Here is a 26,579-nt window from a genome sequence, read left to right as displayed (position 1 = left end):
TTTTTCCAAAAAGTCAATATAAAGAATTGTATTTTTTTGTAGCTTAAAAGTACATACAAGATAAAATATATAGGCATATTTCTGATGGCACTAACCTAAATCTGGTGTAGCTGACGTGTATATATCTATCTATAATCTATCTATCTACACACACACACACACACATATATATTTCCAGAAATGCACCAAGAGCCCTGTAAAAAATAACCAGAGTAAAAAACCAAGTGTGTTCCACAATGTTTGTTTTATTATTCTGAACATAGCCCCGGTGTCACAAATTCAACTTAACTTGATTATATGTCTTTAAAAAAAAAAAAAAAAAAAAAAAAAACTGAACAGGAGGAAAAAAAAAAAAAAAAAAAAAAAAAAAAAAAGTTTCTTAGATGCATTACAGGGTGATTCATCTGTGGCTCTGAAAATGTCGAGACCGTAAGAAAACTGCCACTACATATTAATTTGCGCAATAACTGCCTATTAGTTTCCTCTAATGAATACTTCAATAAAAAGGTCATAGCCAACCGAAGCGTAAATGAAAACAGCACAACAAACCCCCACCATTCACTGGAATTACAATTTAATTCAATGATTAACTTCAAGTAGAGTACCTAAGGATTATAACAGTGCTTCTAATGTTATAATTACTGAAGTACTAGTCGGTGGTGTAATGAAAGCTACATAACAGCATGCCGTCGCAGTTACAGGTGGAGTCATAAAGCACTGTGGTTAAGCAAGGGCAAGTGTACAGCAAATCCTTACCATTGACACAATCGGTGATTCCTACTGAAAACACCCTACCTCAAACTCACATCCCAGCCATTTTCACAGTACGACAGTGTGGGAAATCTTATGCAACGAGCGATTTAAATGGTACTGATCACAACACACACACACACACTTATGTTCAGTTACACCGCGGTGATATGAGATCGATGTGAGCGTTAACCGGTAGGATCGATGTAGAAAATAAATCTATCACTGTAAAAATAAGGCTGTGTCATTTAAGCGAGTCGGACGCTCTCTGGATCCGGTCCCTGAATGGCAAGGGTTTGCTGTTTTATTCGTACAGTAACATCTCAGCGTATTTCTGCGGCGTGTGATGGACTCGTATACAAACTGAGTCTGACAGCAGGTTGGAGAGGCGTATTTTAATGCACCCGACAGGTCCTCGCGCACGGGTTTTGATTTCAGAACAGAACAGAGCATCCGCTTACAACGCGCTGAAACACACTGCGATCGTGTCAAACACAGACATTAAAAATAAAAACGAAACAAGAGAAAGTTCAGAACCGCTCCCATCCCTTTCGCGATATTACTAGTAGACTACAGGCACGCTTTTAGGACCCTTAACGTTATTGTCAGTGAGGGGTTCAGATACACACACAAAAAAAAGTTCAGTTAACTTACAATTTACTCAGCTGCTTTTTACTTTTTTTTCTCTCTTTTTTTCTGTTTTATAAGCATGCCGTTGTATATGCATCCTAATTTTTTTTTTGTGTTTTTTTTTTTTTTTGATGTTTTGGTGTCCCGTTACTTTAACTTAAAATGAAGAGATCTGCATAAACCTCACCTAGCATGCCTTCTTTCTGTGTCTATGCTGACTGGATTCAGCTCATCGTCATAAAGCTCGTGGTCGATGTAAATGTTACTGGAAGAGAGAGAGATTTGTGCACTCGTAACTTTAAAACAGAATTGAACATAGTGCCACACAATATAGGCGTTGCCTTTCTTTGTTTCTCAAGCTAAACTATTAGAAATGTCCAATCGTGCTCCCGCAGAGGAGGCTGTTTGAGCGTGGAGTGAGCGATATTGGTTTTTTTTTTTTTTCTTTTCTGATGATTTACAAGACATTTCTAAGAGAGTAAGGTTTAAGACAGAGGTCATAACAATCATTTACAATTAATTGCTGTATGTCTGTCCTTCCGGTGGTTGAGGAAGCTTCATATTCTCTTTGGACATCATAAGACGCCTTAGCTCTTGAAGAACGACTTTAATGCTATATGAGTTTTGCCATTTTGCTAGAATTGGTATGCTACGTGCATCCACCTGAAACAAAAGAAGAGACAGAGAGACAGGGAGGGGGGCATGCTGAAATGAGTTACATGATTTCAGTAACAGCCTCACATGTCTTTAAACACACGCAAGAGTCCTCCAGAACTGAGCTATATTAAATCAAGAATGTGCACGATTTATTAAACTAATATTTTGGATAAATTCGTAATACAATTTCAAGTCATTCCTTAAAATCAAAGGGAAGAAATTGCGGGTGTAGTTACATACAGATTGTAATATTTTAACCCACATGATGTATTTAAAAAAAAAAATTGATTTGTTGTTCCTGATCAAAAACGGTTAGCCTTTTGAAAATAAACTGCATTATACTAATCACCAAACCTATTATTAATTTTTTTGTTAAGCGAGAGGTACGTGCATTCAGTTATTCCTGTGCAAAGCCACTCAATTTTAGTCCAAGGAATAACATTATCTAGCATTTTAGGAAGAAAAATCCATCACACCACGAGGGTTAAAAGTACAGTCAGAAGACTTAAACATTGTACTTGTTGGTTGGAAACTCATTATTATATTGGTAACACATAATCAAAATCTCATTTGGCTAAAAACAAAAAACTGCCACCCCAGCTGAAAAGCACCAGTTTTACAGTTCTGTTTTCAAACTAGCTTGATTCACTCACAAAAGTGGTGTTTTACTCCAAGCGTGATCTCTGCATAAAAACTGAGGGATGAGTCAAAACCACTTTCTATGCTAATCAAATTATGCCGGCGAAACGGCTAAACTCGAACCTGGAACTCGCCGATGTGATTTTCTCGTTGACGCGTGCCAACTAGCTAAACGGCACAAAAACGGTAACAGCCTAAACTACAAAAGTCAATTAAAGTCATCATCATAAAAGCATCCTGTGATATCAACTAGACCTCAAATTTCCAGACGATGGGGCTTTATAATCGTTACTGCAGAGTTTAGGGTAAGAGGTGTCATTTATCTAGTGACAAAAAACAAGAAACCGAATCTTTATTTGCGCACGGCGTGACAGTTCTCCGTCTGAACTTGGGGTAAGATGTCACTGCACCATGTTTTTGAGAAGTCAAATTACAAAAGCTTCCTTCTCGTTTTAGTCGAAGGCAGAGATTCTTATGCACAATTAGCTGTATTACACCTTAACTTGACTAAAAGAGGCACAGCTTACCGCATTTCCCGCTGTTTGCTTTCTCCAATTAGCTTAAAAAAAAGTCTAGGATTTAGTTAATCTTAAGCAAACAGCAAAAAAAATTCTAAATCCGACTATTTCAACCAACCATTAAGAAAACAGACACAAGTGAGGATTTAACGATATAACAACCCTCTGTAAAGTAATAAAGCGTTTAATTTACTACGGCCCCTTTTGTATTTTGCATCCAGCTGAATCTCGTTAGATGCGTTTGACATTCGTTATCGTTTCTGCTTAGGCAGAGAGAAAAGCGTCCCTCCTCTGCGGTACGGATGTGACTCGAGCGCCTCTGTTCTGCATCGCTATGAAAAACTGCAACGTCACACATTTCTAACAGTTCGCAGCTAAATCATCTCACACACAAAAAAAAAGATGATTCAACTTACCATCCCATTGGAATTGTTTATTCCATTCATGCTAATTTTTGTTACAAATCTAACAGTCGGTGGTACTTCGGGATATTTAGGTCCGCACTCCACTTTCAGGCTGTATATCCTGTTTTCGTAATTAGTCTGAGAAATGAGAAAAAAAAGTCAAAGATTAAAGCCGAAATGACAAGTGGAACATGAAAGTGAGAGGATAATGAACATCAATTCATCAAAGAGAACAGACCTACGCATCTAAAAAAAAACAACTAAAAAAATCCCAAAAAACATAGTATTCTTTATGCTAACAAAGAAAAATAATAGACTACAGATGGAAACACACTTAACTCAAAAGTAACTCATCTTTACAGAATAAAATGTACAGGAACAGACTTCGCCAATTTATTCCAAAAGTCTAAGAAGCACAAAATGAGAAAGTATAAAACTACAACTTCCAACGGATCGATTGCTTTTTAATCCAATTTAGAAACGAGTCGCTTAAGGCTTGAACATACCGCCGCAACTAAAATATGGAAATAACTATAACTTCTACTGCACCTGCAAAAATGCGTAACTCGTCCTCAGTAGCTCTCAGTATGTTGATTTCGAATACAAATATAAAATCGAAAAACTTTCTCAAGAAGCAAGATGATTTAAGTCGTCGTCGTCGTCTCAGAAACAGATCAAAATCAAAGTGAGTTTGAACGAAGCAAAGTGAAAACAAGTATCTGTTCATGTTTTATGCATGAACTTAATCTTGTTTAATTTCTCAGAAAACAAGACTTTTTTTTCAAATTTTATTTTTAGATATCATTTTGCATCTCAAGCAAATGGCAGAGAATTTAGGGATATTTAGATATTTCTATTATATTTGCATTTCTGCAGTGAATGCAAGATTAAACGGTAGAAGTTTATGAATGTACTTTTTTGGAAGGGCAAACTAAAGCGCATGACCTGCAGAGAACCTGTCATTTTTTCATTAAAATGGCGTGTAAAAAGAAAGGATTTTACCGATATTATCTATACACAATTTTTTTGGCTAGCTGAATGTTTTGAATGCTCAAGAAAACCGAACCACTTCTGTTTAGCAAACAACTAGGTTAAAAGCTCTCTGAAAAACAAACCAACTAAAAGGTAGAATTATCTTGGCCTGTAGATCAGCACTATTATTACGGACAGCCTAACGAAGAAAAAATGTGAAGGTAATTTTTCACCCGAATTCAAACTAAGAAAGCTGATTAATTACATTAAAGAGTCAACTTTAGCACCGTTCATATCATTTGCATATTAAATGCGATTTCAAGCGTCTTTGCTCCCAAAATTTACTCCAAAAAAATCCCATCCTGCCTGGAAACAATGAATTCAGCTTTATTGCAAACAGTAGGGCTTATCTGAATTCATTGCAAACATAAAATAGTCATAGTCTTTATGCAAATAATAATTTGAATAATTTGGGGCTGAAATATGACCTAGGTTTCATGGAAGGTTTCAATTTACCCATTAAGCAAATAAAACAAATCCTAATATATGCTAAAAACCTTTGGGTGATTATTTCCAGACCAATATATATATATATCATAAATCACTGAAGGAAGTTTGTGCCGCATTACTGCTTTAATAGCATGTATCTTTATCTTTGGTCTACATCACCAGCAGTGTGTCACGCTGAATGACATGACAAGGCTTCCAGCCGTGCTATCAAAACAGCCCGAACGCCACAAAGCATTTCTTAACACATCACGTGAAGGATGTGTCACCGTCTTCTCATGAGTCATCAGTTCTGTCACTTAACTGCTACATTAAACTTTTAAACAGCAGACGTACTCGCGCAGGTCCGATGATCATGCCCGTCCACCGTGTGAGAGTCATATCCTCGTCATCCTCCAGACCCCAGCTCACTGTCCCATCACCGACACCCTTCTGTCCTTCCTCCAGCTCTTCCAACAAACGAAAATTACGAGGGACTTTAACTCCTGCAAGAATACAAAAAAAAAAACGATCCATTTCTGTAAAGAGCCGGTCAGTTTGACATGTCGGAATTAAAACGAGATGAAGCGTAACAATTTTTGCTTCGATATTACGCGTGCAGTTTTTATTAAGCGACTTCATGGAATATTTACGATCTTAAATTAATTTGTCCCACCGCAAGACTACGTAAGCGAAAAGCAAAAGGACCAAAAGTTGATTCAAAATGATTGGGACACCATAAAAAAATACACTTTTCCCTCTCCTTATACATTTATGATTTAAATTGCCACACCATTTGATCAATGAATTCACATTATTAAATATTTAACATCAAAACAGAACTAGAAAAATATACTTTATATAGTTATTTATTTATTTTCACGACCCTTCCCTGGAAATGCGAATGATCAAAACTCAATTTAATTTTCCAGTTTTACAATAACAGAGCAAATAAGCAGATTTAAACTGAAATACAGGAACTCTTAATTCTTATCAGTATCACCTAATTTCATAACGACCACAAGCATTTAATTTAACGTGAACGCAACATCTGTTTAAATCTTTTCCTATTATTTGAGATACAGTTTAAATGCTTCGTTTAAACGTTACTTCACATGAAACCAACACAAGTTACTCTATTGTAATTGCGAAGGGAAAAAAAAGTAAGGTACAACTTCACAAGTAATTTAATAAAACCTAGCCAAGAGAATAAATTATAAAATGTAGGAATCCGTAATATTTAAGCGCACGCAATCTGTACAACTTTAAACATGAAACGTTGGTAATCTGTGCATTTCAACACCGAGTATCACTAAGTGTTTTCACAGATACTCCAGGGTTGAGAAAGTTGAAGGACAAGATTCGCAAGTTCAGGTGAGCGTCTAAAAGAAGGACTGAATAATTTAGGAAATGACACCCGTGTTGCTCTATCAGGGTTTCTGGCTTCCTCAAAATCTCAAGCCTGAACAACTCAACATATTTCTGATCAAAGATTGGCCTTTGATTGCATTATGTAAACATTTCATAACAAAACGCAAACACACGCACTCCTAACAATTCGTATATCCGATCATAGATAAGCAAATGTCCAAATGTAATAATCTGTAGACCGTTTCGCACATATAGCCTATAAACTCTTATTTGATCTGAACATGGGTTGCGCGGTCTAGCGCCGTGCTGTAATTCGCATTAAACATTCACAATGAATTTCTTAAAATGGTTTAATCTTTATCGGGTTTGAAAGTCTCCACGAGTTCACATGTATGAATCAAATCCTCACGAACTCTAAACGTCATGCATTTCTGTTATGAAATAGCGTTGCACTAAAACGAGTGTTGTTATGCAGCTATGTATCCGTATTGCACGACCTCAACGCACTTCTCCAAAGACTATTATCTTTCAATAGTTTAAATGATATTATGAGGAAGTAACAACCTCATCGGGTGCTATTAAGACAGACAAACAGCAGTTAAAGGCCCGTTTGTCATGACACTGAACGGAGCCAGCAGCAGCACGCGTCAATGCTCCGCCTCGCCTCATATTTGCACCGAAACACCCGCCCAACTGCAATACAGCATTTAATCCATGCCTCACTGCTATATAAGTGCACAATTACATCTGAAGCGTCTCTATAATATCGATTAGCCGTTAACAAAAAATAAACGCGATGCTATTTTTAAACTAAAGATCTATCCGAGGGCCGTTAGCTCCATGCTAACACACACACACACAGTTCAAACTGCACACAGATCTGTTAGGCGAAGCAAATTAAGGGGTTTGATAACGGTAAACCTCTGGGATAGTCTCTATCGGGTCGCGAGGCACTGACTCGGCGCTTCTGCTGTTAAATTACGGGCGCGGAGGACCGCGAGGATTGAGGAGATTGTGAGACAAACCTGAGGAGGCCGCCATCTTCTTCTGCCCGAATCCAAAAGCGTACGAAAGCGTGACGTCGACGCGTCATGTGACTAATGACGCACAGCGCTGGAGGAAGCGAAGGAGGGGCGTGGCTCCACTGCAAAATTATTAATGTTTTTTTTTATGTATGTATTTTTTTACTCTTGAGCTTGACGATAATTTCTTCTTTAGAAGATGCAATTCAAGGACGACGTAAATACGTTTTAGGCGATGCAGTTAAAACATTGGCAATTTTTTTTACTTTGTTCTCAATTTCACTTTTTAGCCCCAATGTAGTACACTTAATAAAAACACATCATATAAGACATTATCCTTTAATAAACAACTTTTTAGTGAGAAATCACCACATCAGAGAGCTTTAGCAAATATTGACGTTTCTCAGTCTACTTTAATAAAATTACCCGTTATATAAAAATGGTGTTTCCTCTACTGTTCTGTATTTTTTTTGTTCTATTGCGCAAGTATTCACTTAATACATCAGAAGCTCTAGTTCCTGTGAGACCATACATTTCCAGCAAATGTTTTTATATACACATTTGTCCCACTTGTTTGTTCTTGCACCTTGTTTAAATCATCCTCTGAAGTTTTAACCAGCACCTTGTGATTGATTCAGATCAGCAAATAGATGCTTTTCATGTTTATGTAAATGTCAGCTATACACGGTCAAAGCCTTCTTCTTGAACAACAAAATATTTATTGCAACCAGAAATTGTCCATACATATCACTATTAACAATACGGCTCTGCAGAAACAGAACAGGATAAAGCAAGTAAGGAAAGAGGAAGCGGCGGTGAGGCGTGGAGAGCGTTCACAGAAGCCGAACGGTCTTTCCTGTGACGGTCAGATAATCTTCATCGGCGAGTGCTCTGAGGGCCTCGTCAAACATGTCCTTTGTGATGGCCTGAAAACAGCAAGAGAACGTTTGAGTTAAGATTGGGCTTCAGGCTTGTAGTTCACATAAATTCAAAACATGCATGTAGTTTATGCATTATTAAAGTGCTTCGAGGAAAACGCACCGCTTCTGACTGGCCACGGAGATCATCAAACAGCTGCTGGTACTTCATGGCTGGCGTTTTTCCCTTTGATTGGATGAGTTTCTTCAGAGCCTGGGCCACTTCCTCTTTACGCTCACGAGCTGTAGCACTCATCCCTGTCCAGAAACAACCAAAACCCTCAGATTCTCTTCACTCTCTTCACACAAACAACATCCACAGGTACTAGTTAAGGTTAAAGAGATAAGTTTGTAAAGTCGTAACAAAAAAAACGAACAATAAATAAAAGTACTGAATATACTTTAAATTACACCGATTACTACGTTCATTTAAGATACGTTTTTTTTGAGAGGTCTGTGCAACCATTCATATTTTCATAACCATCTGCATACGCCATTGGTACTAGTTAAAAATCATTTGTGTATTTTATATAAGAATAACATTACAACTTAGTTTTTTTCATTTAAAAATATAACAATTTTAAATATTTGAGAAATTTATGATTATGAAAAAGTCAAACTGAATACTGTAGTTTTATATATATATATATATATATATATATATATTTTTTTTATATATATATATTTTTTTAATTGCATTTTATTAAAAATACAATTCATATTTTAGAAACAACCCTCAATTACTAATAAATGCAATTGAAATTAAGTGTAACATTTTACAAAAATCTTTCCTCCATCATTGTTGTTTTAATACTTTTCTTTTGATATATTCTATATATCTATATCTATACATCATCTATATCTATACATCTATATATCTATATCTATATATCTATACATATATATATATATATATATATATATATATATATATATATATATATATATATATATATATATATATATATGTGTGTGTGTGTGTATGTACTATATAATGTATATGTACGTACTATACAAAGTTTCAGTATATATTTTAAAAATATTTACACACAAAAACTTGTACTCTGGATGCGATTAACTGCTTGGTAGCACTACTCTAAAGCCTACCTGTGGTGAGGATGGATATATCCACGAATCCTGTTCTGGGATCAGTAGCAGACTGTTTCAGGGCTTCTCTGTGCAGTCTCTTGGCCTCCTCCACGTCGATGGACTCCACCTTGTTTGAGAAACGTACTTTAGCGTGAGCTTCAGCCAGTCTGATGAGAGACTCCAGCTGACGGGGGTACGCAGACACCATCCCTCTGCCGCTGCCGATCTTACGCATGTCTACATAGGCCTGCAAGGGACAAAATTACAATTCATTTCATATTGTAAACGCGTTATAAATCATACTACAGGAACACTGATATATACTGCTTATATACCTCAATAAGGGCCTGACTAGCTTCCTCGCTGAGTCTGGGATGCACAGACGTCCGAGCGAAAGCAATGTAGTCCTTCAACACGGCCATGTCCAGATACTCCTCTTCAATCTGCTCCTCACTCTGATAATACAGAGACACGAGGTGATGAGCGAGACGCCTGTCATACGCCTCATCCTGAGGGTCCAGCATCAGGAAGATCAAATCAAACCTAAGAACAAAATAAAAAAATAACAGAAATGTTCAACTAAAAATCAAAAAGTATTTTAACATTTGGATGTTAACACTTTTAAACCAAACTGACATCATTAAAGTCAAAATTGACCCCATTTACTGTCTGCAATAAGCCTCTCTAGGTTTAGTGTACACCTCATCAATTTTATTATTTTAATATAAATTTCCTCCTGTTCTGAGAGGACTTTATTGCTAACACTACCAAAAAAAAAAAAAAGGATTAAATCGATCAAAAGTGACAGTAAAAAAAAATGCTGTTCTTTTGAACTGTTCAAAGAATCCTGAAATACAAATTAAGCAGCACAATGGCTTTTGGTATATTTTTATTCTGGTATCAATGTGAGAGAGAGAGAGAGAGAGAGAGAGAGAGAGACAGAGAGAGAAACAGAGAGAGAGAGAGAGAGAGAGAGAGAGAGAGAGAGAGAGAGAGAGAGAGAGAGAGAGAGAGAGACAGAGAGAGAGAGAGAGAGAGAGACAGAGAGAGAGAGAGAGAGAGAGAGAGAGAGAGAGAGAGAGAGAGAGAGAGAGAGAGAGAGAGAGAGAGAGAGACAGAGAGACAGAGAGAGAGACAGAGAGAGAGAGAGAGAGAGAGAGAGACAGAGAGAGAGAGAGAGAGAGAGAGAGAGAGACAGAGACAGAGAGAGAGACAGAGAGAGAGAGAGAGAGAGAGAGAGAGAGACAGAGAGAGAGAGAGAGACAGAGAGAAACAGAGAGAGAGAGAGAGAGACAGAGACAGACCTTAAAAAAAAAAAAAAAAATAACCTGACTGATATTATGATATAGTGCTAATTTAGCATTGTAAGACGTTATCAAAAAAGACAAAAATAATATTAAATAAATATTAATCACGATTGACAGCACTCACTTGTGTATAAGCATGTTTCTCTTAAATATATACACAAATATATACACATGCATATCTATTTTTAATTTTACATTTTAATTTTTAAGTTTCAGTAATTTTGTGGAGTGTTTGTGATTTGTATTCTTGTTTTCATGTCTTATTTATTCATCCTGTATCAGGTTTAGTCATTTAAATGAGAAGTTTTGTGTCTGCAATTAGCTTGGCAAGCGTTTAATATTTAAGCAGCGAATGTAACATTTTGCTGCTGCCACACAGATCTAATGCAAAATAAATTGTGCTAGTTTAACATCCTTTCCCACTTTTCCGTGAGAAACCCATCACATCATGGATGTTGAGCGTGTCGTCTCATACCTGGACAGAAGTGTGTGAGGCAGCTGGATGTTTTCTATGGTGGTCTTCTTGGGGTTCCACTGGGACTCCACCGGATTGGCTGCGGCGAGGATGGACGTCCGAGCATTAAGCTGGCAGATGATTCCAGCCTACGACACGCAAACAACCTGCATTAATCACCAGTCCCTCCGACCAATCGCTCATCACAGTGACCGCCCTCACCTTAGCAATAGACAGCGTTTGCTGCTCCATGACCTCGTGCAGCACGGAGCGCGTGCTGTCGCTCATCTTATCGAACTCGTCGATGCAGCAGATGCCGTTGTCGCTCAGCACGAGCGCTCCGTCTGCAGAACCAGCTGTCGGGTTTCCGGGTCCTTCATCACGTATGCTGTGAGACCCACAGCGCTGGATCCTTTCCCAGACGTGTACTGGCCGCGAGGAACCAGGTTAAACACGTACTGAAGCAGCTGGGATTTACTGGTACCCGGATCGCCGCAAAGCAGGATGTTGACCTCGGCTCTGAAGTTTCCTCGGCCCGTCTGAGTGAAGTCCTTGCGGGTCCCGCCAAATAACTGCAACAGGATGCCCTGAAAGGGAAGAGAAAAAAAAAGCATTCTGTTAACCAGCGATGGGGTTATTTTAAATCAAACAAATTACTTGTTAATGTTACAGACAATAAACTGTAGCGTTGCTATAATTTATTAAAGGCCGTGTAATGCACCTGTATTTAACGTACCATAAGCTTGTGTGAAGGTGTTATATGTAATATATCGTTGACATGACCTCAATATTTTTTGGTGACGCAATATATTGCCCATTATATTTCTATATAAACTTTCTATAAAGACTTTGTCTTTTGCAGCTTCTCGTACATAATGTGTCATGAGGCGCTAGTTAAAATGGTTTAAAAGCATACAAAATATGATATGGCCTTGTTTAGGGATCTGTGCATTTGTGAATACAATATTGTGTTTTTCAGCAAAAGTGTAAAAAAAAAAAAAAAAAAAAAAAAATTGCATTTGTCTTTTTTCTACTTCTAAGAAAAAGTGTATTTACCATTTATCCAAGTTTTTTTTAGGGTATCTAATATTTTGATAGCTTCCATGATATGGAAATACCTAAATATTTTTAAGAATTAAATGTTTGTCGTCAATTGAAAGTGTGTGGATCTTTTTGCAAATATTACGCAGTTATATTACAATTATATATTCAGTGGCATAAAATGGTCTTAAAACGACCATAATATTGCTAAATGCTGTAAAATAAATAAAATACTACTTTGATTCTATTCCCAAGGTGTTAGTAAAACGTTTATATTTACAATATCACATTGAATTAGGTGTCTCTGACACTGTCCCACAGACACATGAAAATAGTGTAGATGTGTATAATGTTTTGTAATAAATGTATTCTATTTAGTGTTATTTGACCTAAATAGTTACTGCCTGTAATTAGTTACTTTTATAATGATGCAGGTCAGTTACTAACTCAGTTACTTGTGGGAAGTATATGGTATACTATAACTATATACTATAACTACTTGTTTTTTTAATCATCATGCCCAACGCTGCTAAAACTCACATTCTGTGAATTGCATTTGCTCCAAGAAAAACACGACTTAAAAGTTCAACCAAAAATTAAAACGATGCCGTTTTACTCACCTTTGAAGCACGTGTGACTTTCTTCTTTCAGACAAATCTAATTGGAGTTAAACAACGTCCTGGCACTTCTAAGCTCTATGATCGCGTGCGGCTGGTGTTTCCCTTTAACGGTCCAAAACACGTTAAAAATAAAGTGCGAACAAACATAATAAAACAGGCCTGACAGAGCGTTTTAGAAGATGAAGAAAAGATAAATATCTGTATTTCAAATGTAATTTTTGACTTTAACGTCTTCAGAAGAGTAAACGACAAACAACTGTTCGGGTCTGGACAGTTTCTAATATAACTCGTCTGAAAGAAGAAAGCCACACAGGATGCTTTGAAGGCGAGCAAATCACAGCTTCATTTGAATTTTTGGGTGAACAGACACTTCAAGCAGAAAGCGCAAGCCATTTAAAACTCACCTTCTTGATGTCCTCGTGTTCGTAGATGCTGGGCGCCAGCGCGGAGGACAAGCGCTCGTAGACGTCTGGTTTAGCCGCTAGTTCTTTGAGCACCGCCACCCGTTCTTTGGTGAAGAGTTTCTGCTCGCCGTCCTCATCCAGTCCGTGAAGACGCTTCTCATCCGTCTTCCTGAAGTGGATGGCGTCGATGTGGGTCTTGTACACAGACTTCACCTGGCTCTGTCGTGGGTTCAGACGCATGGGGGCGGCTCTGTAAATGCCTGATGAGAATAACAGACATGCTGGTCAGAATTTCACAATACCAGTTATACTATAATACATTTAAAAAAAACAGTTTGAACAATATCAAAGCTTTGATTATAGTATATATAGCATAACAAAATTACAATAACAAATACTAGAATATTACTAACATTATGTATTATTATTACTTATGATATAAGTATTTTTTAACTAAGGTAAAATATATTAAATGACACTACAATAATGGCCAAAAAGTAAAAATAAGATATACAATATATATTATATATTTAATGCATATTAATAATAATTTATAACCTACAAAAATACAATATTTAAAATATATACAATAATTAACATTAAATAAAATTGCACAACACAATATTCTACAATTTATAATAGAAAAACCAATGAATTTTGACCAATTTTTTTTAATGTAATCTTAGTTTGAAGTTTCTATAGAAAAGTACTCTTTATTAAAAATTCAAGTACAAAAAAAAGACTCCAATATTTCATGTTTCTGCTATTATATATGCTATGTATCCACTATTCCATAACTTTGAGGAAGCTACAACACAGGCATTGTTCGGAAAATAAAGAAAGGGGAAGGACCAAAACAGGATTGGCTATTATATAAAGCCACATAAAGTCTCAATGACAACAGATCGTACCAGTGATGTTTACTCTGTCTCCAGGTTGCACTTTGTCAACCAAGTCATTGTGTGCATAGATGACTGTGGTGTGTGGCGTCTGACCCGCCGGCATATCCTCTGGAGACTCCTGCAGTTTTATCTGTCAGGACAAAAAGACAGACACAAAAAAAAAAAAAAAAAAAAAAAAAAAAAAGATTGTAAAAATAAATACATTCAATAAAAAAAAGAAAATATTTAAAAAAAAAGAAATAAATTAAAAGAGAATGCAAAAAAATAAATAAAATAAAATAAATAAAAACAACAATAATAATAAAGAAATGTTAAAAAAGAAAAAATAAGAATAATACTTTAAAATATAAACAAATTTAAATAACCCACCATCTGTTTGTCAGAGAACACCGAGCGGTTATGCACCAGCGCCATGCTGTGGGTGGTGTTGCAGTTGCGGCAGACGGCAGGTTCAGCGATGCGTCCGCGGTCCACCTCCACACGCGTGTTAAACGCACACACCTGACAGCGGAAGAACGCCTCCTGCATCTCGGGGATCAGCTGAGACGTGCGGATCACCATCCCACTGATAGTGATGAGCTGGTCGATGTCTGAAAGAGACGAGTCGATGTGACGGCTGCAGACACGTATCGGTGAGCAGCGCGCGGTCCTGATGCTCACCTTCAGGGTTGAGCGCACGCATGTTTCTGGTTTTCAGGGCGCTGTAGGGGCGCACTTGAATCTGGTGCTCCAACACGGAGTCTGGGAAACGATCGAAGAAGAGCTCGTTGACGGCCATATCGAAAGTGGGGATGACTTCCTGCGAGGAGAAAAGCGAGACTTTCAATAACGCTTTAAAGTGAAAACCATTCATTTGATTAAAAAAAAACTAAAATTGGGAAATATCAATTTTTTTCAGTCACATGATCCTTCAGAAATCACTCCTATATAGTGATTTTTTAGATCCAACAGAATTTCTCTCTTTACGCTTTCACATCTTTTTAACAAAATAGTGAAAAGTAATTATTTAAAAACTATGGGTAGGAAGGAGAAGTTGTTTATTATTGCTAGGCTCCTCGCTCTCACCTGAGGATAACAGATCAGCTGACGGTAGAGATCAGCATCAAACGTCTGAACATGACTGCAGTTCACATTCAGCACCGGCTCTCCAACAACACTGATCTGAAACACACACACACACACACAAAGCAGCGACGTTATTAAACAAGAACTGGATATTAAGGCTTCTGCATGGCTAAACATGCGCTCATGCCTTTCTAGTCAGCGCTGCACTTCTCACCTCGTCCAGTTTCTGCATATAAAGCGGCTCATTCAGGTCCAGACCAGCGTTCTCCTCCTCCCTGGAGTTGGGGTCTGTGAACTGCTGGAGGAAGCGCTGCAAAAAGAACACCGTGGATTTTTAATTAATGATCATTTTGTCACGGAAGACCAGCTTTGTGTGTAGAGACCGCAATCACACCTGAAACTTCTCCTTGCAGGTTCCCACGTTGACATCCGTCCCCCAGATCACCAGTCTCTGTCCTGCACCCTGCTGCTCGCTGCTGCCGCCACCGCTCCAGGCGTCTCCAGACGGCTGAAAGGCGAAAGATTGGAAACATTTTATTATTAATAAATTCGGTCAATGTACTATTAATTAATCCACCATATACACACACACACACATATATATATATATATATATATATATATATATATATATATATATATATATATATATATATATATATATATATATATATATATATATATATATATATACATATGTATACACACAGATACATATATATATATATATATATATATATATATATATATATATATATATATATATACACACACATATGTATACACACATATACATATATATATATATATATATATGTGTGTGTATATATATGTGTATACATACATTTTATAATGTACTTCAGTACTGAGGTGCAGATACTTGCCCCTTGAAATAAGTAATATAGCAGAAAATGCACTTAAATAATGCTGCTATTTTCAATTAGTGTACATAGAATCCCTTGCTATATGCACTTAGTCTAAATAGCACCTATGCTAAAAAAAAAAAAAAAATCTATTTTCACTTAGTGTAAATAGCAGATCACCAAAAAATTGCCACTTCCAAAACAAATAGTCGTAAAAATATACATTGAAATATTTTCACAGTACATACATACTGTATACATAAAGAGTCAAAACGCAAAGATTAAATTTTTTTCAAAACGGAAACTTTGGCTCACCGGTTCCGAGTGCATGTCGACCTGCGGAGCTTTCCGGACCGATCCCAGGTCGGCCCGCTGGCGCGCCGGGGTCCCGCGTATGCCGCTGCGGGGCGTCCCTTCCACCCTGGAGCTGGGGGTGCCGTACATCAGAGGGGAGCTCGCGTCGATCTCGCTCTGCAGGACTGGAGGAAACACACATCTCGATGTTCAAAGCAGCTGCATAAACGATACGATACGATACGATTCGATTCAGTGCGAGTAAGATGCACGGGCCGCACCAGAGCGCGGGGCCACAGGGCTGGAGAACAGAGAGGTGTCGTGAGCGGCCGGGTCCATGGCCGGAGACGTGGGCATGGGCTGAAGCTCTGTGGAAGTGTCGTGGGCCCTCGACCGCTGGGACGGGGGGGAGAGAGGGTCCTCGCTCGCGGCTGCGGACACACACAGAAACCCTTCGCATGTCAAAAAACATGGATGGATTAGAAAAAGAAAAAAGAAATACGTGCAACTCACGGGTTGGGGGGTCTCTCTTACGGCTTGATGGTGAAGACATCTTGACTCAAAACTGAAAGGTTGAGTCTTAAAATGAGTGAACTGGAAGCAAAATTAAATTTCATATTACAAAACAATAAATATTATTCACTACATTAACAGGTTACATTTATATTAGGCTTGAAATTGTGTATTACTAACAACATATTACGAAATAATTAAATAGTGCACTAATACAACTATTTCAGCATATATCAAACTTCATTCCTCATTTATCACACATTAATAACTCACGACTTAAGTTGTTGTAACGTTTCAAAATAATGTTATATTATAAAAGTTACTGTTATATTATGACATTAGGACTATTTTTTCCAGAATGAAAGAAATTACGGCAATGCATCACTAAACACTCATTAGTAAACATATCTAGCTAAAAGCAACCGGAAGAATGTGTTTAGTTTGGCAAAATGAGGTGAATGCTTGTATGAAGAGGCCCAGAGAATACAATAACTGTCTGTCCAGATAACAACATTTCTTAACAAACTCTAATTAGTTTATCTAATTTGAAAACATTTGAAAATAATAAATTGAGTTTTATTATGAAGTTAGCATGGACGTGCAGTAGCTTTGAGTTTGGTATCGGGAATGAGGATGGACGCATGCTGCATCAGTCACAACAATGAAAAACATAACCTTTTAACTAGAATACAGAACAACTAATATTTTCAACTACAACGCACTACGTAAAGGTCCGACTGACCACGATCAGTTTTTTAGGCTACCGTGACTGCGTTTCCTTTCAAATACAATTAGTTTATAAAAAAATACAACACTCACCGTGCGCACTGCTTCCCTGCCGAAGTGAACGGTGGCGCGAAACTGCCCGTGACGTAAATTTCGCGGGGAAATTTTGACCAACCAACAACAAGCTCCTCGCCATCAGTCGAGAGGGGAGACGTGAGACGCGTATGTGCTTAAATCATATAAAACTCGCCATTTCTCAGATCAAGCCATTAAATTGCAATTAATTATACTTAAAATTACAATAAACCCTTCTCCAAACGCTCTTAATGGAAGCCTGACGATTTTACGACGGGTGACAAAAACGAATCCCATCAGCTGTTTGGTATCGCCCGAAGTTTTCGCGGGAAAGCACACCAGCGCGGAATAAACAGAGGCGATCCCCCTGACATCCACTAGATGTCCGTGTGGACAAAATGAAGAGCCATAAAACAACCGAGCCATCATCAGAAAACTCTGAATGACATTTTGGCCCCATTAATGAGCATTATTTACCGACGCAAGCATAAGACGGGGAAATAAAACACATTTTAGTTTGCATTGCTTATATGTAACACTAACAACAAATAGCATCCTTGCTTTAATTTGACTCTCGTTTATACCCTGTATTGAATTTGTACGTTTAGTGTGCTTCTCAAACACACGGATGTAAATAGATAGTGGATAATAAATATAGTAATGTAGGCTATATATCCGACTGCACAATAAACAGTCAGTTACTACTAATAATACAAAATAATAACGGTAATGAAAATAATTATAGTAATAATAATAATAATAATGAATCAATATATTTGTTTTAGTATATTAATTAGCTCTTTTTCTACTCATATATAGCCTATGCATCTAAATATGCCTTAAAATCCGACAAAATAATAATAATAAAAAACTTCAACAACGTTAAATACGAACGAAATAAACTTACGTCTAATGTGTTTATTCAAATTTATTTATTCAAATTTATTTGTTAATTTTCACTCACTCATCCTTCTTTCCGCACACCAAGCATTCAACTTGAGGTAATAATAACACTAAATAAATAACCAAAACTTGATTGTTGTTGTAGTTATTATTATTATTATTAATGCAAGAGAAAGTCCATAATGATTATATAATATATAACAATAAACGCGAACGAACCAGCCTTTCTTTCCCATTTAAATCAACCCTATTTTTTATGATTATTAATGCGTGTATAAATGGCGCATTAAATGAACTTTCTCTCGCTGCTGGGTTGTTTCACGCATGCACACGCATTCAAACGCGTCCTCGCGTCCTACAGCGTGAAGTTCTGACAGGCTGTTCTTAAAAGTTGCTGGTAGGCGTTCATGCACACCCGAGTCTCCTCAAATAGGAGCACAGGCGGAACATGTGACCGACTCTGGACATTCACTGGCTTCTGGAAGGGGGCGGCGAAGCCGTGACGCAAGCCGAGAGCTCGTACTTAATGCACGAGGACGGCACAGCCTCGATAGACAAGCTACGAGGACTTTAACACCTGCCCGAGAGACAGCCAGGCTTTTGGAGATACGCGCTCGGTTGCGCGAGACAGTCTTGCGGTTGCGCGTGAAAAGTTGCGCTTTTTGAGGACCGCCGAAGGGATCCGCTAATTGAGATTGAGTTTGAGTTTCGCTGCGTCCATGTCTGACATATACAACCTGGACTCGCAGTGCGTAACGCCACCATGCAACATGAGCTGGGCCATGGAGCCCGCCAACTTCTATGACAATAAGGTCATGCCGGGGGATGTCAAATCCGGGGGAGAGCATGGCATGTCCGAGGACAACAACAACAATAACAGCAGCAGCAGCATGATGGAGCTCAGCAACGCGCCTGCCATCTACGACGATGAGAGCGCCATCGACTTCAGCGCCTACATCGAGTCCATGTCCACGGTCCCTCTGGAGATCTGCAACGACGAGCTCTTTGCAGACTTGTTCAACAACACCGTGAAGCAAGAAAAGCCAGACCTTTACCTGCCGAGCGCTTTTGCGCAGAAGAGCGCGGAGAGGCTGCAGCACCACAAGGGCGCGTTTTGCGCACCGATCAAGAAGGAGGCGGACTGGAGCGACAGCGAGATGTCCTCTTCCTTGCCATCTCAGATCGAGTGCGCGCAGACGGCGGTGAGCCTCATGCACACGGGCCAGCCGACACCCCCCACCACACCCGAGCCGGAGCCCGTCACCCACAGGAGGATGGGAAAGGAGAAGGGCAAGAAGTCGGTCGACAGGCACAGTCCGGAGTATCGGCAGCGGCGCGAGAGGAACAACATCGCCGTGCGTAAAAGCAGGGACAAGGCGAAGCAGCGCAACTTGGAGATGCAGCAGAAGATGATCGAGCTGAGCGCCGAGAACGAGCGCCTGCACAAAACCATCGATCAGCTGACTAGAGAACTCAGCAGCCTCAGAAACTTCTTCAAACACATGCCGGACGCTTCGTTTGGGATCGGCGCGCGCGCGGCTGTTGACAGCCGGTGACGCACGTCGGGGGAAAGAGCGAGCGCTCCCCAAAAACCTTGCCAAAAACATACCTCAGTGAACTTGAATGACTGTGTTCTTCTGTAGCAGACGTGCGTTAAGTTACACATCGGATGATGGACTTTGGCACCGCGCGGGTGTCGTCGTGATTATTTTTGTGAATGTTTTTGTATTCTAAATTATTACAGAAAAACTTCATATATGTTTTTATGGTACCTGTTTTATAATTCCCAAAAACTTCGTATTAATGCCAGAGCATGTTTCAAATTGTACAGTGTGTACAAATGTATAATAAAACGACGTGATATTTTCAAAAAAGATCCATGTGAACTCGCATGTGTGCAGGGGAAGGGGGCGTGGTCCGAGGGGGCGTGGTCTGCAGAAAGGTGTAGCTGTCAATCAGCTCGACTGGATCGCGACTACGGAGATTTTTTTTTTACTTAAAAGTCAGGCGGGTTGCAAGAAACAGCAGTTTCAGTTTTAAAAGTTAACCAGAGCGAGTTTTAGGTAAATTCAGAAGATGCTGGTTTCGCTTTTAAATAAGGGCTACGTGTATTTCAAAACAAAGCTTAAAAGTTTAAGACAAATTCGTGCAGCTTTTAAGAAAGAAAAACAATGGTCTCCGCATGCGACTACAAAAGGAGAAGCACTTGATCCTAGTTTACAGGCGTTGCAGATTCATTTCAGTGGCTTAAATGAATAATAATAATGAAACATAATATTCATAGGACATATTAGTTTTTATTGCTGTTGTTTACGCATTGAAAATTATGAATAAAGTCAATAGTTTGAACACTAGCTATTAGAGACTAATACTGATTCATCATGAAAACAACTTGATCAGTTATTTGGTGGCATAAATCTTTTATTTATAGCGAACGCATGCGCTCAGCGGTCATAGAGAGCAACAACGTACAAATAATTGAACTTAAACAGCACCGTAATGCAGACGCTATCATTTGATTGACATCACAAAGATCAGCTGATGCTGGGCATCCCATGAGCATCTTTCATGCTAATATCATTAGTTCTGGTTTTCTTAACAGTCGCACTCCAGTTATTCCAGAACTATACACTTTTTTGGTTCAATTCACATACGTCTGCAACCAAGGCAAGACTAGCGTTGACTAATTGTTGTTATTAAACCACGACACGAACAGATAAGCGCGCTAGTCAGCGCAGGTCACACTCCTCCAAACCCATCCAGGCGCTGGGACCTCCGTCGACCACGTGGACCAAGACGCAGAGAGGACCGATCTCCGACCCAAGCACATTTTCCACACCGTAACCCTGTCAGAAAACAACAAGCAGACACTTAGCTGTGCGTTAAAAACAGAAATGGCCGACGCTTTCACACGGATAGGAGAAAAACTTACCTCAGCGCAGCTTGATGAGTTTAAAAGAGATCGAATGGTCTTTTGCTGCAACTGGAACACATGAACGCATCAGTACCGTCGTCCGATTCATACGATGTGGCGGGTTATGAAAAAACTGTATGAAACATTAACATAACTCACAGACAACCCTGGAAATCATTTTAGACTCTGAAGGCCTTAGGAAATCAACCCTGTCTGACCTCGTCTAATCAAGCATCTTGAGACATTTTCGCTTGACAGCATTAGGCAAAATAATGTTACAGGCTTCTTTTGCAGTTAAAACTTAAAGCGTTATGAAAATGGCTTAGTATTAAGTATTTTATTAATGTACACTTAATACCGAGAGATTTTGCGCTTAAGAAACAAGTCAAAATAACAATAAAAGACCAAAATAGCACAAAAACTAAGACTAAGACTAGCGTTGATTATTTTTTTTGATAAACATTACATTGAGTTTATTTAAGATCAGAACATATAAACTTTCCATTTCATGCCTCATCGTTTTACTCAGTGGTCACAAACTTTTTTTCTGGTTCTCTTGGTGAAGCTCTTTTCTGATAACGTATCGGAGATATCTTGTTAAATCTGTTCCATAATATGTGACCCTCCACTTTCGCTGACATTTCCAGGAAATCGAACAGAAAAAGAAGATAAACGCTAGATGAAAAACATGCCTTTCTGCACGAGTGATAAAATCATGCTATAGCTTCACTTTCTTGAGTGTTTATGATCGTCATTTTAATGTCATGTGAGATGCAGATACCGATGTCTTGGGGTTTGTTTTCAAGAAAGAAAAATTAAAAGAAAAGAAACACAAAACCTGAAGGTCTATGTCGTGCTCTAGGTCCTATATATCAGCCCGAAATATATATTTTCTTTTAATAGGATTTTATGATGATAAATATGACATGATAATGTGAAAAACAAAAAATCATAATATCATCATGTGCAAAATAAGTACTAAAAATGTGTAGTGGTGCCAAACTAGACTAATTCTCATTACTAACTAGTTGCTTATTAGTACTTAAAAAGCACATATCTGCATGACCATATCCTACATAAGTAATCCTATCTGATACCTAAACTTAACAACTACATTACTGATTATTAATAAGTAGCAAATTGAGTAATAGTCGTAGTTAATAGTCTGGATTTTAAAATAACATTTAAATGAATGCAAATTACGTAAACTGTAAATGTTTTTTATATCATAAAAACGCTGTACTTTGCCTTATTTCTTATAGTAGGTGTGCTGTAATTTGTTATTTTTTTACAAAATAGACTATTTTAACAGCAGTCAAAAGCTAATGTCATAAATTAAGGCTAATTACTGTATAAATTATGTATATATTATACTATTTGCTTTATGCTTTTTCTGTAAACCTGGACCTGATTTTTCTGTAACGGTAATGAAAACCTGATATGATTCAAATCAAATGTTAATTATTTAAACCGTAAAGTATTCACATAGCACAAAAACGCCTGCTGTACTGAGTTTAACTTAAAATCAGGATCTGATGACAAAAATGGCCTAATAATGCCATTCAAAAAAAGCCTGCTGTGCCGCATTTATTTTATTAAAAATCAACCGATTGGTCTATAACAGCTTAATTAAAAAAAATAAAAAAATCAAAGCAGGTTGGAGGTTATATAAGCTGTGCCACATTTAAATCATTTTATAAAAAAAAAAAGATGTATATTTTTTGATCTGCTTTATAATAAGAATAGTCAAATATCGAACAGCAGGCAATTATTTTTACATATATATGACTGCAACGTGTTTTTGCTGACAGTGGAATATCGAACAGCAGCTAAAAGCGCCTCACCTTGATTTTGACGTGCAGCGGCTCAGTGAAGAGCAGCTCAGAAACACCTCCAGCTGCATCTTCGTGGTGGGTTCATCCATCACCGCTCCACACGCTAAGCAGACGAATCCTCTCCTAGAAACCAGCACACAGACACACACGCGACTTTTCTAGCTGTTTGTCAAGTGTTTGTTGTGTCTTTTTCGGTTTGAGGGCTCAAAGGCACCGTGATTCATCACTTCAGCTTTATTCTTACACAAGAACGTGAAAACAGTTTAGCCATGTGGTGGGTTGTGATTAAACACAACGAAATGGAATACATAATGGTCAACAATTTTGTTGACATTTTGTTTCATGCGTTCTTGTGGCCAGCATCATATTCTACCGCTTTAATTATAGGAACGTCTGTTTTGAAGGTGACGGGCAACAGCGCTTCACTTCAACAATCGGACACATTTCTAGATCCTCTGCGGTGAATGGGTGCCGTCAGAACGAGAGCCCATGCGGCTGATAAAAGCATAAAAGTAATCCACACCACTCCCGAGACATCAATTAGCATCTTGTGAAGCGAAAAGCTGCAAAAATGCATCACTTAAACAGTCGTCTTCAGCTTAAGCGGCCATAATTCATAAAAGCGCTTTCCCCAGTGTTGTCCTCGCACGTTAAAACATAACATATTTGTTCAGAACTGTTTTGGACGGTTTCTGCTTGCATGCGGTGCTTGGTCTCTGCCTGTTTCTATCCCGACTCGACTTTTTCCAACAAAAGCAGCTATATTACAGACAGATGGCTCATTTAAGCTGGAAGCAAGGGTTTGAAGTTAAAACGTCAGATTGATTGATTTGTTTGTTTTAAACATGCAGCTTTTCACCTCATAAAATGTTAGCTGATGTACCGGAGCGGTATGGATTACTGTGATGTTTTTATCGGCTGTTTGCGGCACCCGTTCACTGCAGAGCATCCATCGGTGAGTGACGTAACGCTGAATTTCTCCAAATCTGTTCCCTTAATGAAAAACCCTTCTAGACGGCCCAAGGGCGAGGAAATCTTCAGTGTGTGAACACTTCCTCCGAGTCTGTTTTTGTGGCCTCGAGAAGAAAATAAAATGCCACAAACACGTCCCCTATAAAGCACTCAATTTTCCGACTTGCCTCTTAATAAAGAAAGCATTCGGGGCTCAATAAACACTTCATTTTACAAGATGAATGCGCAGCTGTGATGCTTCTTTAATAAGGTCTGTAGGCATTAGTTCTCTAGAACCGACGTTAATCTGTCAGACCTTCCTTAACACAGATGCTGTAGGGTTTCTGGTCTGGTTGGGACTTAGAACCGGTCCGGGTGAACTCTGGACTTACTGTTGTTCTCGAGTCTCTAAGCGGCAGCTCTCACACCGGCTACAGGTGGGCCAGGAGAAGGCTGTGCTTTCATCCACTGCTACAACCACCCCTGCACATGAACATAAGAATCAAAATCATTTCATTCACACGCTTTACTCCAATCCCTTAAACCTAGTAACCATCCCACGCACACTCTTAAAAGATTCAAAAACGGGTTTGTTGCAGTGACGTCGCAGAAGAATCCATTTCAGTTCACTTTCTCAGTAAATAAAAAAACTATTGAAGGTTCTTTATGGAACCACAGATTTATTTTTCAGAATGTAGTGTTTGGTGATTAGTTTCATGACTGTTATTTGTGTAGGTGAGCTCATCGCTGCTATTTATACCCTTCTGAACTGACCTACTACTGAGAAACGAATTATGAAATATTATACAAATAAATTATCGACACATAATCTATGACTTTGTTTGCTCAGACATCTGCCGAGAGCTTTAAATTTAGGCTCTGCACGGACATTTAGTAACAGCGTAAAAGCAGCAAAACGCAGCGAACAAACACACATCTGTGTTACATAATAGACAGCAGGCAGAGTGATAAGACCCCTGCGTGAACCTCTGCTCTCTGGAGGATCCTCCGGCACGCAGCCAGAAGCTGAAGTTGCTGACCACTGCAGAAGATAATTTGTGCTTGTTACACTTTCGAGTCAGATGATTTGTCTTATCTTCAGGGTGAAACGGCCATGGAGTTTCAAAGTCTAACATGCAGTGTCAAATATCGCGTTTCTGTGCCCTAATTGAACACGGAACGAACTAAACATAATGTCTGCACGAAACCTGAGCGTGCGCGATGAAAATCAAAGAATAACATGACATAATAGAATCTGTATTTATCGCTTGATGTCCTGGGACATCCAGAGGGATTTCAGCTCCAATAACTTCCATTCAGTAGTTTTGAACATTTCCATCAAACAGATTTATCTAAATCTGCAATGCATTATGAAAACATGTGCAGGGCATATCTCACCCCCAAAATTAGTAGAGAAAAAGTGAAGAAAAAAAAAAAATTTCTGAAAGAAAATAATGCATTTTCAAGCATATATCAATATTTTGCTCTTTTTGGAATTAATTAATAATGTATTATTATTTTAATAAATACTACCCGGATATACATAAACACCTAACATTATAATAATAAAAAAAGTATATATATATATATATATATATATATATATATATATATATATATATATATATATATATATATATATATATATATATATATATATCAATTAAATCAATTACAAAAAAAAAAAAAGCTATTTAAAAAAAGTTCAAAATAAGCATTTTCCAGAATATTAAATAAAAATTCTCTAAAAATATTAAAGATGTTCATTATTCAATGAGAAATCCAATGGTAGATTTTCTGGTAAAGCTAAAGTATTCAATTTCTGTACTACAACATCATTTTTGCTAAATCAATGTATTAAAATTAAATGTTTATTAATTTGTTAATTTAAAAAAAGATTATACATGACAGAAATTTTAACAGCTACGAACTGCTCGTATGTGACATAGGCCTATGTGTTTAATCAATTAATATGTCTGATGGTCTCTTCCTGTCTAACTGGACAGCGCTCTGTCAAAAACAAATGGGAAATATAAGACTGTTTTCTATTTTCTGAATGATACAATTTTAAGAATTGTGGTATTACTGATGACATTTAAAAAGCAATGAAATAACTCTATTTAAAACAATTTATCCTAAGAAACTGGTTAATATCCGTGAATCGGGAAACAACACAGAGAGATGGCATCACTTTGCATGAGCTAAAATAATATAACAAGATAACGAACAGAACACTTTGTAACAAAATGTGACTTTT

The 26,579-nt window shown here is 38.0% G+C and overlaps 4 protein-coding genes across 5 annotated transcripts in view; 1 reads left to right on the top strand and 3 right to left on the bottom strand.

The window, feature by feature from the left end:
• Positions 1 to 1,130: 1,130 nt before the first annotated feature.
• ube2v2 (ubiquitin-conjugating enzyme E2 variant 2) lies at positions 1,131 to 7,544 on the bottom strand. 2 transcript variants are annotated; one of them, XM_043226879.1, is made up of 5 exons: positions 7,453 to 7,544; positions 5,414 to 5,562; positions 3,611 to 3,736; positions 1,895 to 2,043; positions 1,131 to 1,645 (listed from the first exon to the last, which is right to left on the bottom strand). In XM_043226879.1, the coding sequence occupies exons 1-4, from the start codon at positions 7,466 to 7,468 to the stop codon at positions 1,897 to 1,899; spliced, it is 438 nt and encodes a 145-aa protein (XP_043082814.1). In that variant the 5' UTR covers positions 7,469 to 7,544; the 3' UTR covers positions 1,131 to 1,645; positions 1,895 to 1,896. The 2 variants fall into 2 exon arrangements, with proteins under 2 accessions (XP_043082814.1, XP_043082813.1); XM_043226878.1 differs by having other exon boundaries at positions 1,131 to 2,043.
• Positions 7,545 to 8,148: 604 nt separating this feature from the next.
• Positions 8,149 to 17,858, bottom strand: LOC122329632 (DNA replication licensing factor mcm4-B-like). Its single transcript, XM_043226007.1, is given in 18 exon segments — positions 8,149 to 8,375; positions 8,491 to 8,624; positions 9,474 to 9,702; positions 9,791 to 9,998; positions 11,238 to 11,365; positions 11,439 to 11,560; positions 11,563 to 11,803; positions 13,282 to 13,541; positions 14,193 to 14,313; positions 14,553 to 14,773; positions 14,844 to 14,982; positions 15,249 to 15,344; positions 15,463 to 15,558; positions 15,643 to 15,756; positions 16,427 to 16,590; positions 16,687 to 16,836; positions 16,919 to 16,999; positions 17,738 to 17,858. Coding segments are annotated over 17 exon segments (2,556 nt in total). The 5' UTR covers positions 16,959 to 16,999; positions 17,738 to 17,858; the 3' UTR covers positions 8,149 to 8,282.
• Positions 17,859 to 19,151: 1,293 nt separating this feature from the next.
• LOC122329633 (CCAAT/enhancer-binding protein delta-like) lies at positions 19,152 to 20,496 on the top strand. The gene has a single exon (XM_043226008.1). It carries the CDS (start codon positions 19,342 to 19,344, stop codon positions 20,176 to 20,178), a length of 837 nt encoding a protein of 278 aa, XP_043081943.1. The 5' UTR covers positions 19,152 to 19,341; the 3' UTR covers positions 20,179 to 20,496.
• LOC122330169 (DNA repair-scaffolding protein-like) overlaps positions 20,221 to 26,579 on the bottom strand; it is a 53,427-nt gene continuing 47,068 nt past the window's right edge. Inside the window, 4 exon segments of the mRNA XM_043227030.1 lie at positions 20,221 to 21,468; positions 21,587 to 21,605; positions 23,381 to 23,494; positions 24,715 to 24,805. Of these exon segments, the coding sequence (XP_043082965.1) occupies positions 21,352 to 21,468; positions 21,587 to 21,605; positions 23,381 to 23,494; positions 24,715 to 24,805 (341 nt within the window). The 3' untranslated portion in view covers positions 20,221 to 21,351.

This window comes from Puntigrus tetrazona, chromosome 24 (assembly GCF_018831695.1).
Source record: "Puntigrus tetrazona isolate hp1 chromosome 24, ASM1883169v1, whole genome shotgun sequence".
Classification (NCBI taxonomy): domain Eukaryota; kingdom Metazoa; phylum Chordata; class Actinopteri; order Cypriniformes; family Cyprinidae; genus Puntigrus; species Puntigrus tetrazona.
Note: the sequence above shows the minus strand (reverse complement) of the source record. Positions and strands in the feature narration are given on the sequence as shown.

What these genes read in the sequence shown, in the direction of transcription:
- LOC122329633 (XM_043226008.1), top strand. Translation starts at nt 19,342, where the DNA reads ATGTCTGACATATACAACCTGGACTCGCAGTGCGTAACGCCACCATGC.
- ube2v2 (XM_043226878.1), bottom strand. An exon ending in TGATCATCGGACCTGCGCGA is followed by an intron (nt 3,737 to 5,413) that starts GTACGTCTGCTG and finishes CTCATTTCTCAG; the next exon opens with ACTAATTACGAAAACAGGAT. An exon ending in TAAACAATTCCAATGGGATG is followed by an intron (nt 2,044 to 3,610) that starts GTAAGTTGAATC and finishes CTTTTGTTTCAG; the next exon opens with GTGGATGCACGTAGCATACC.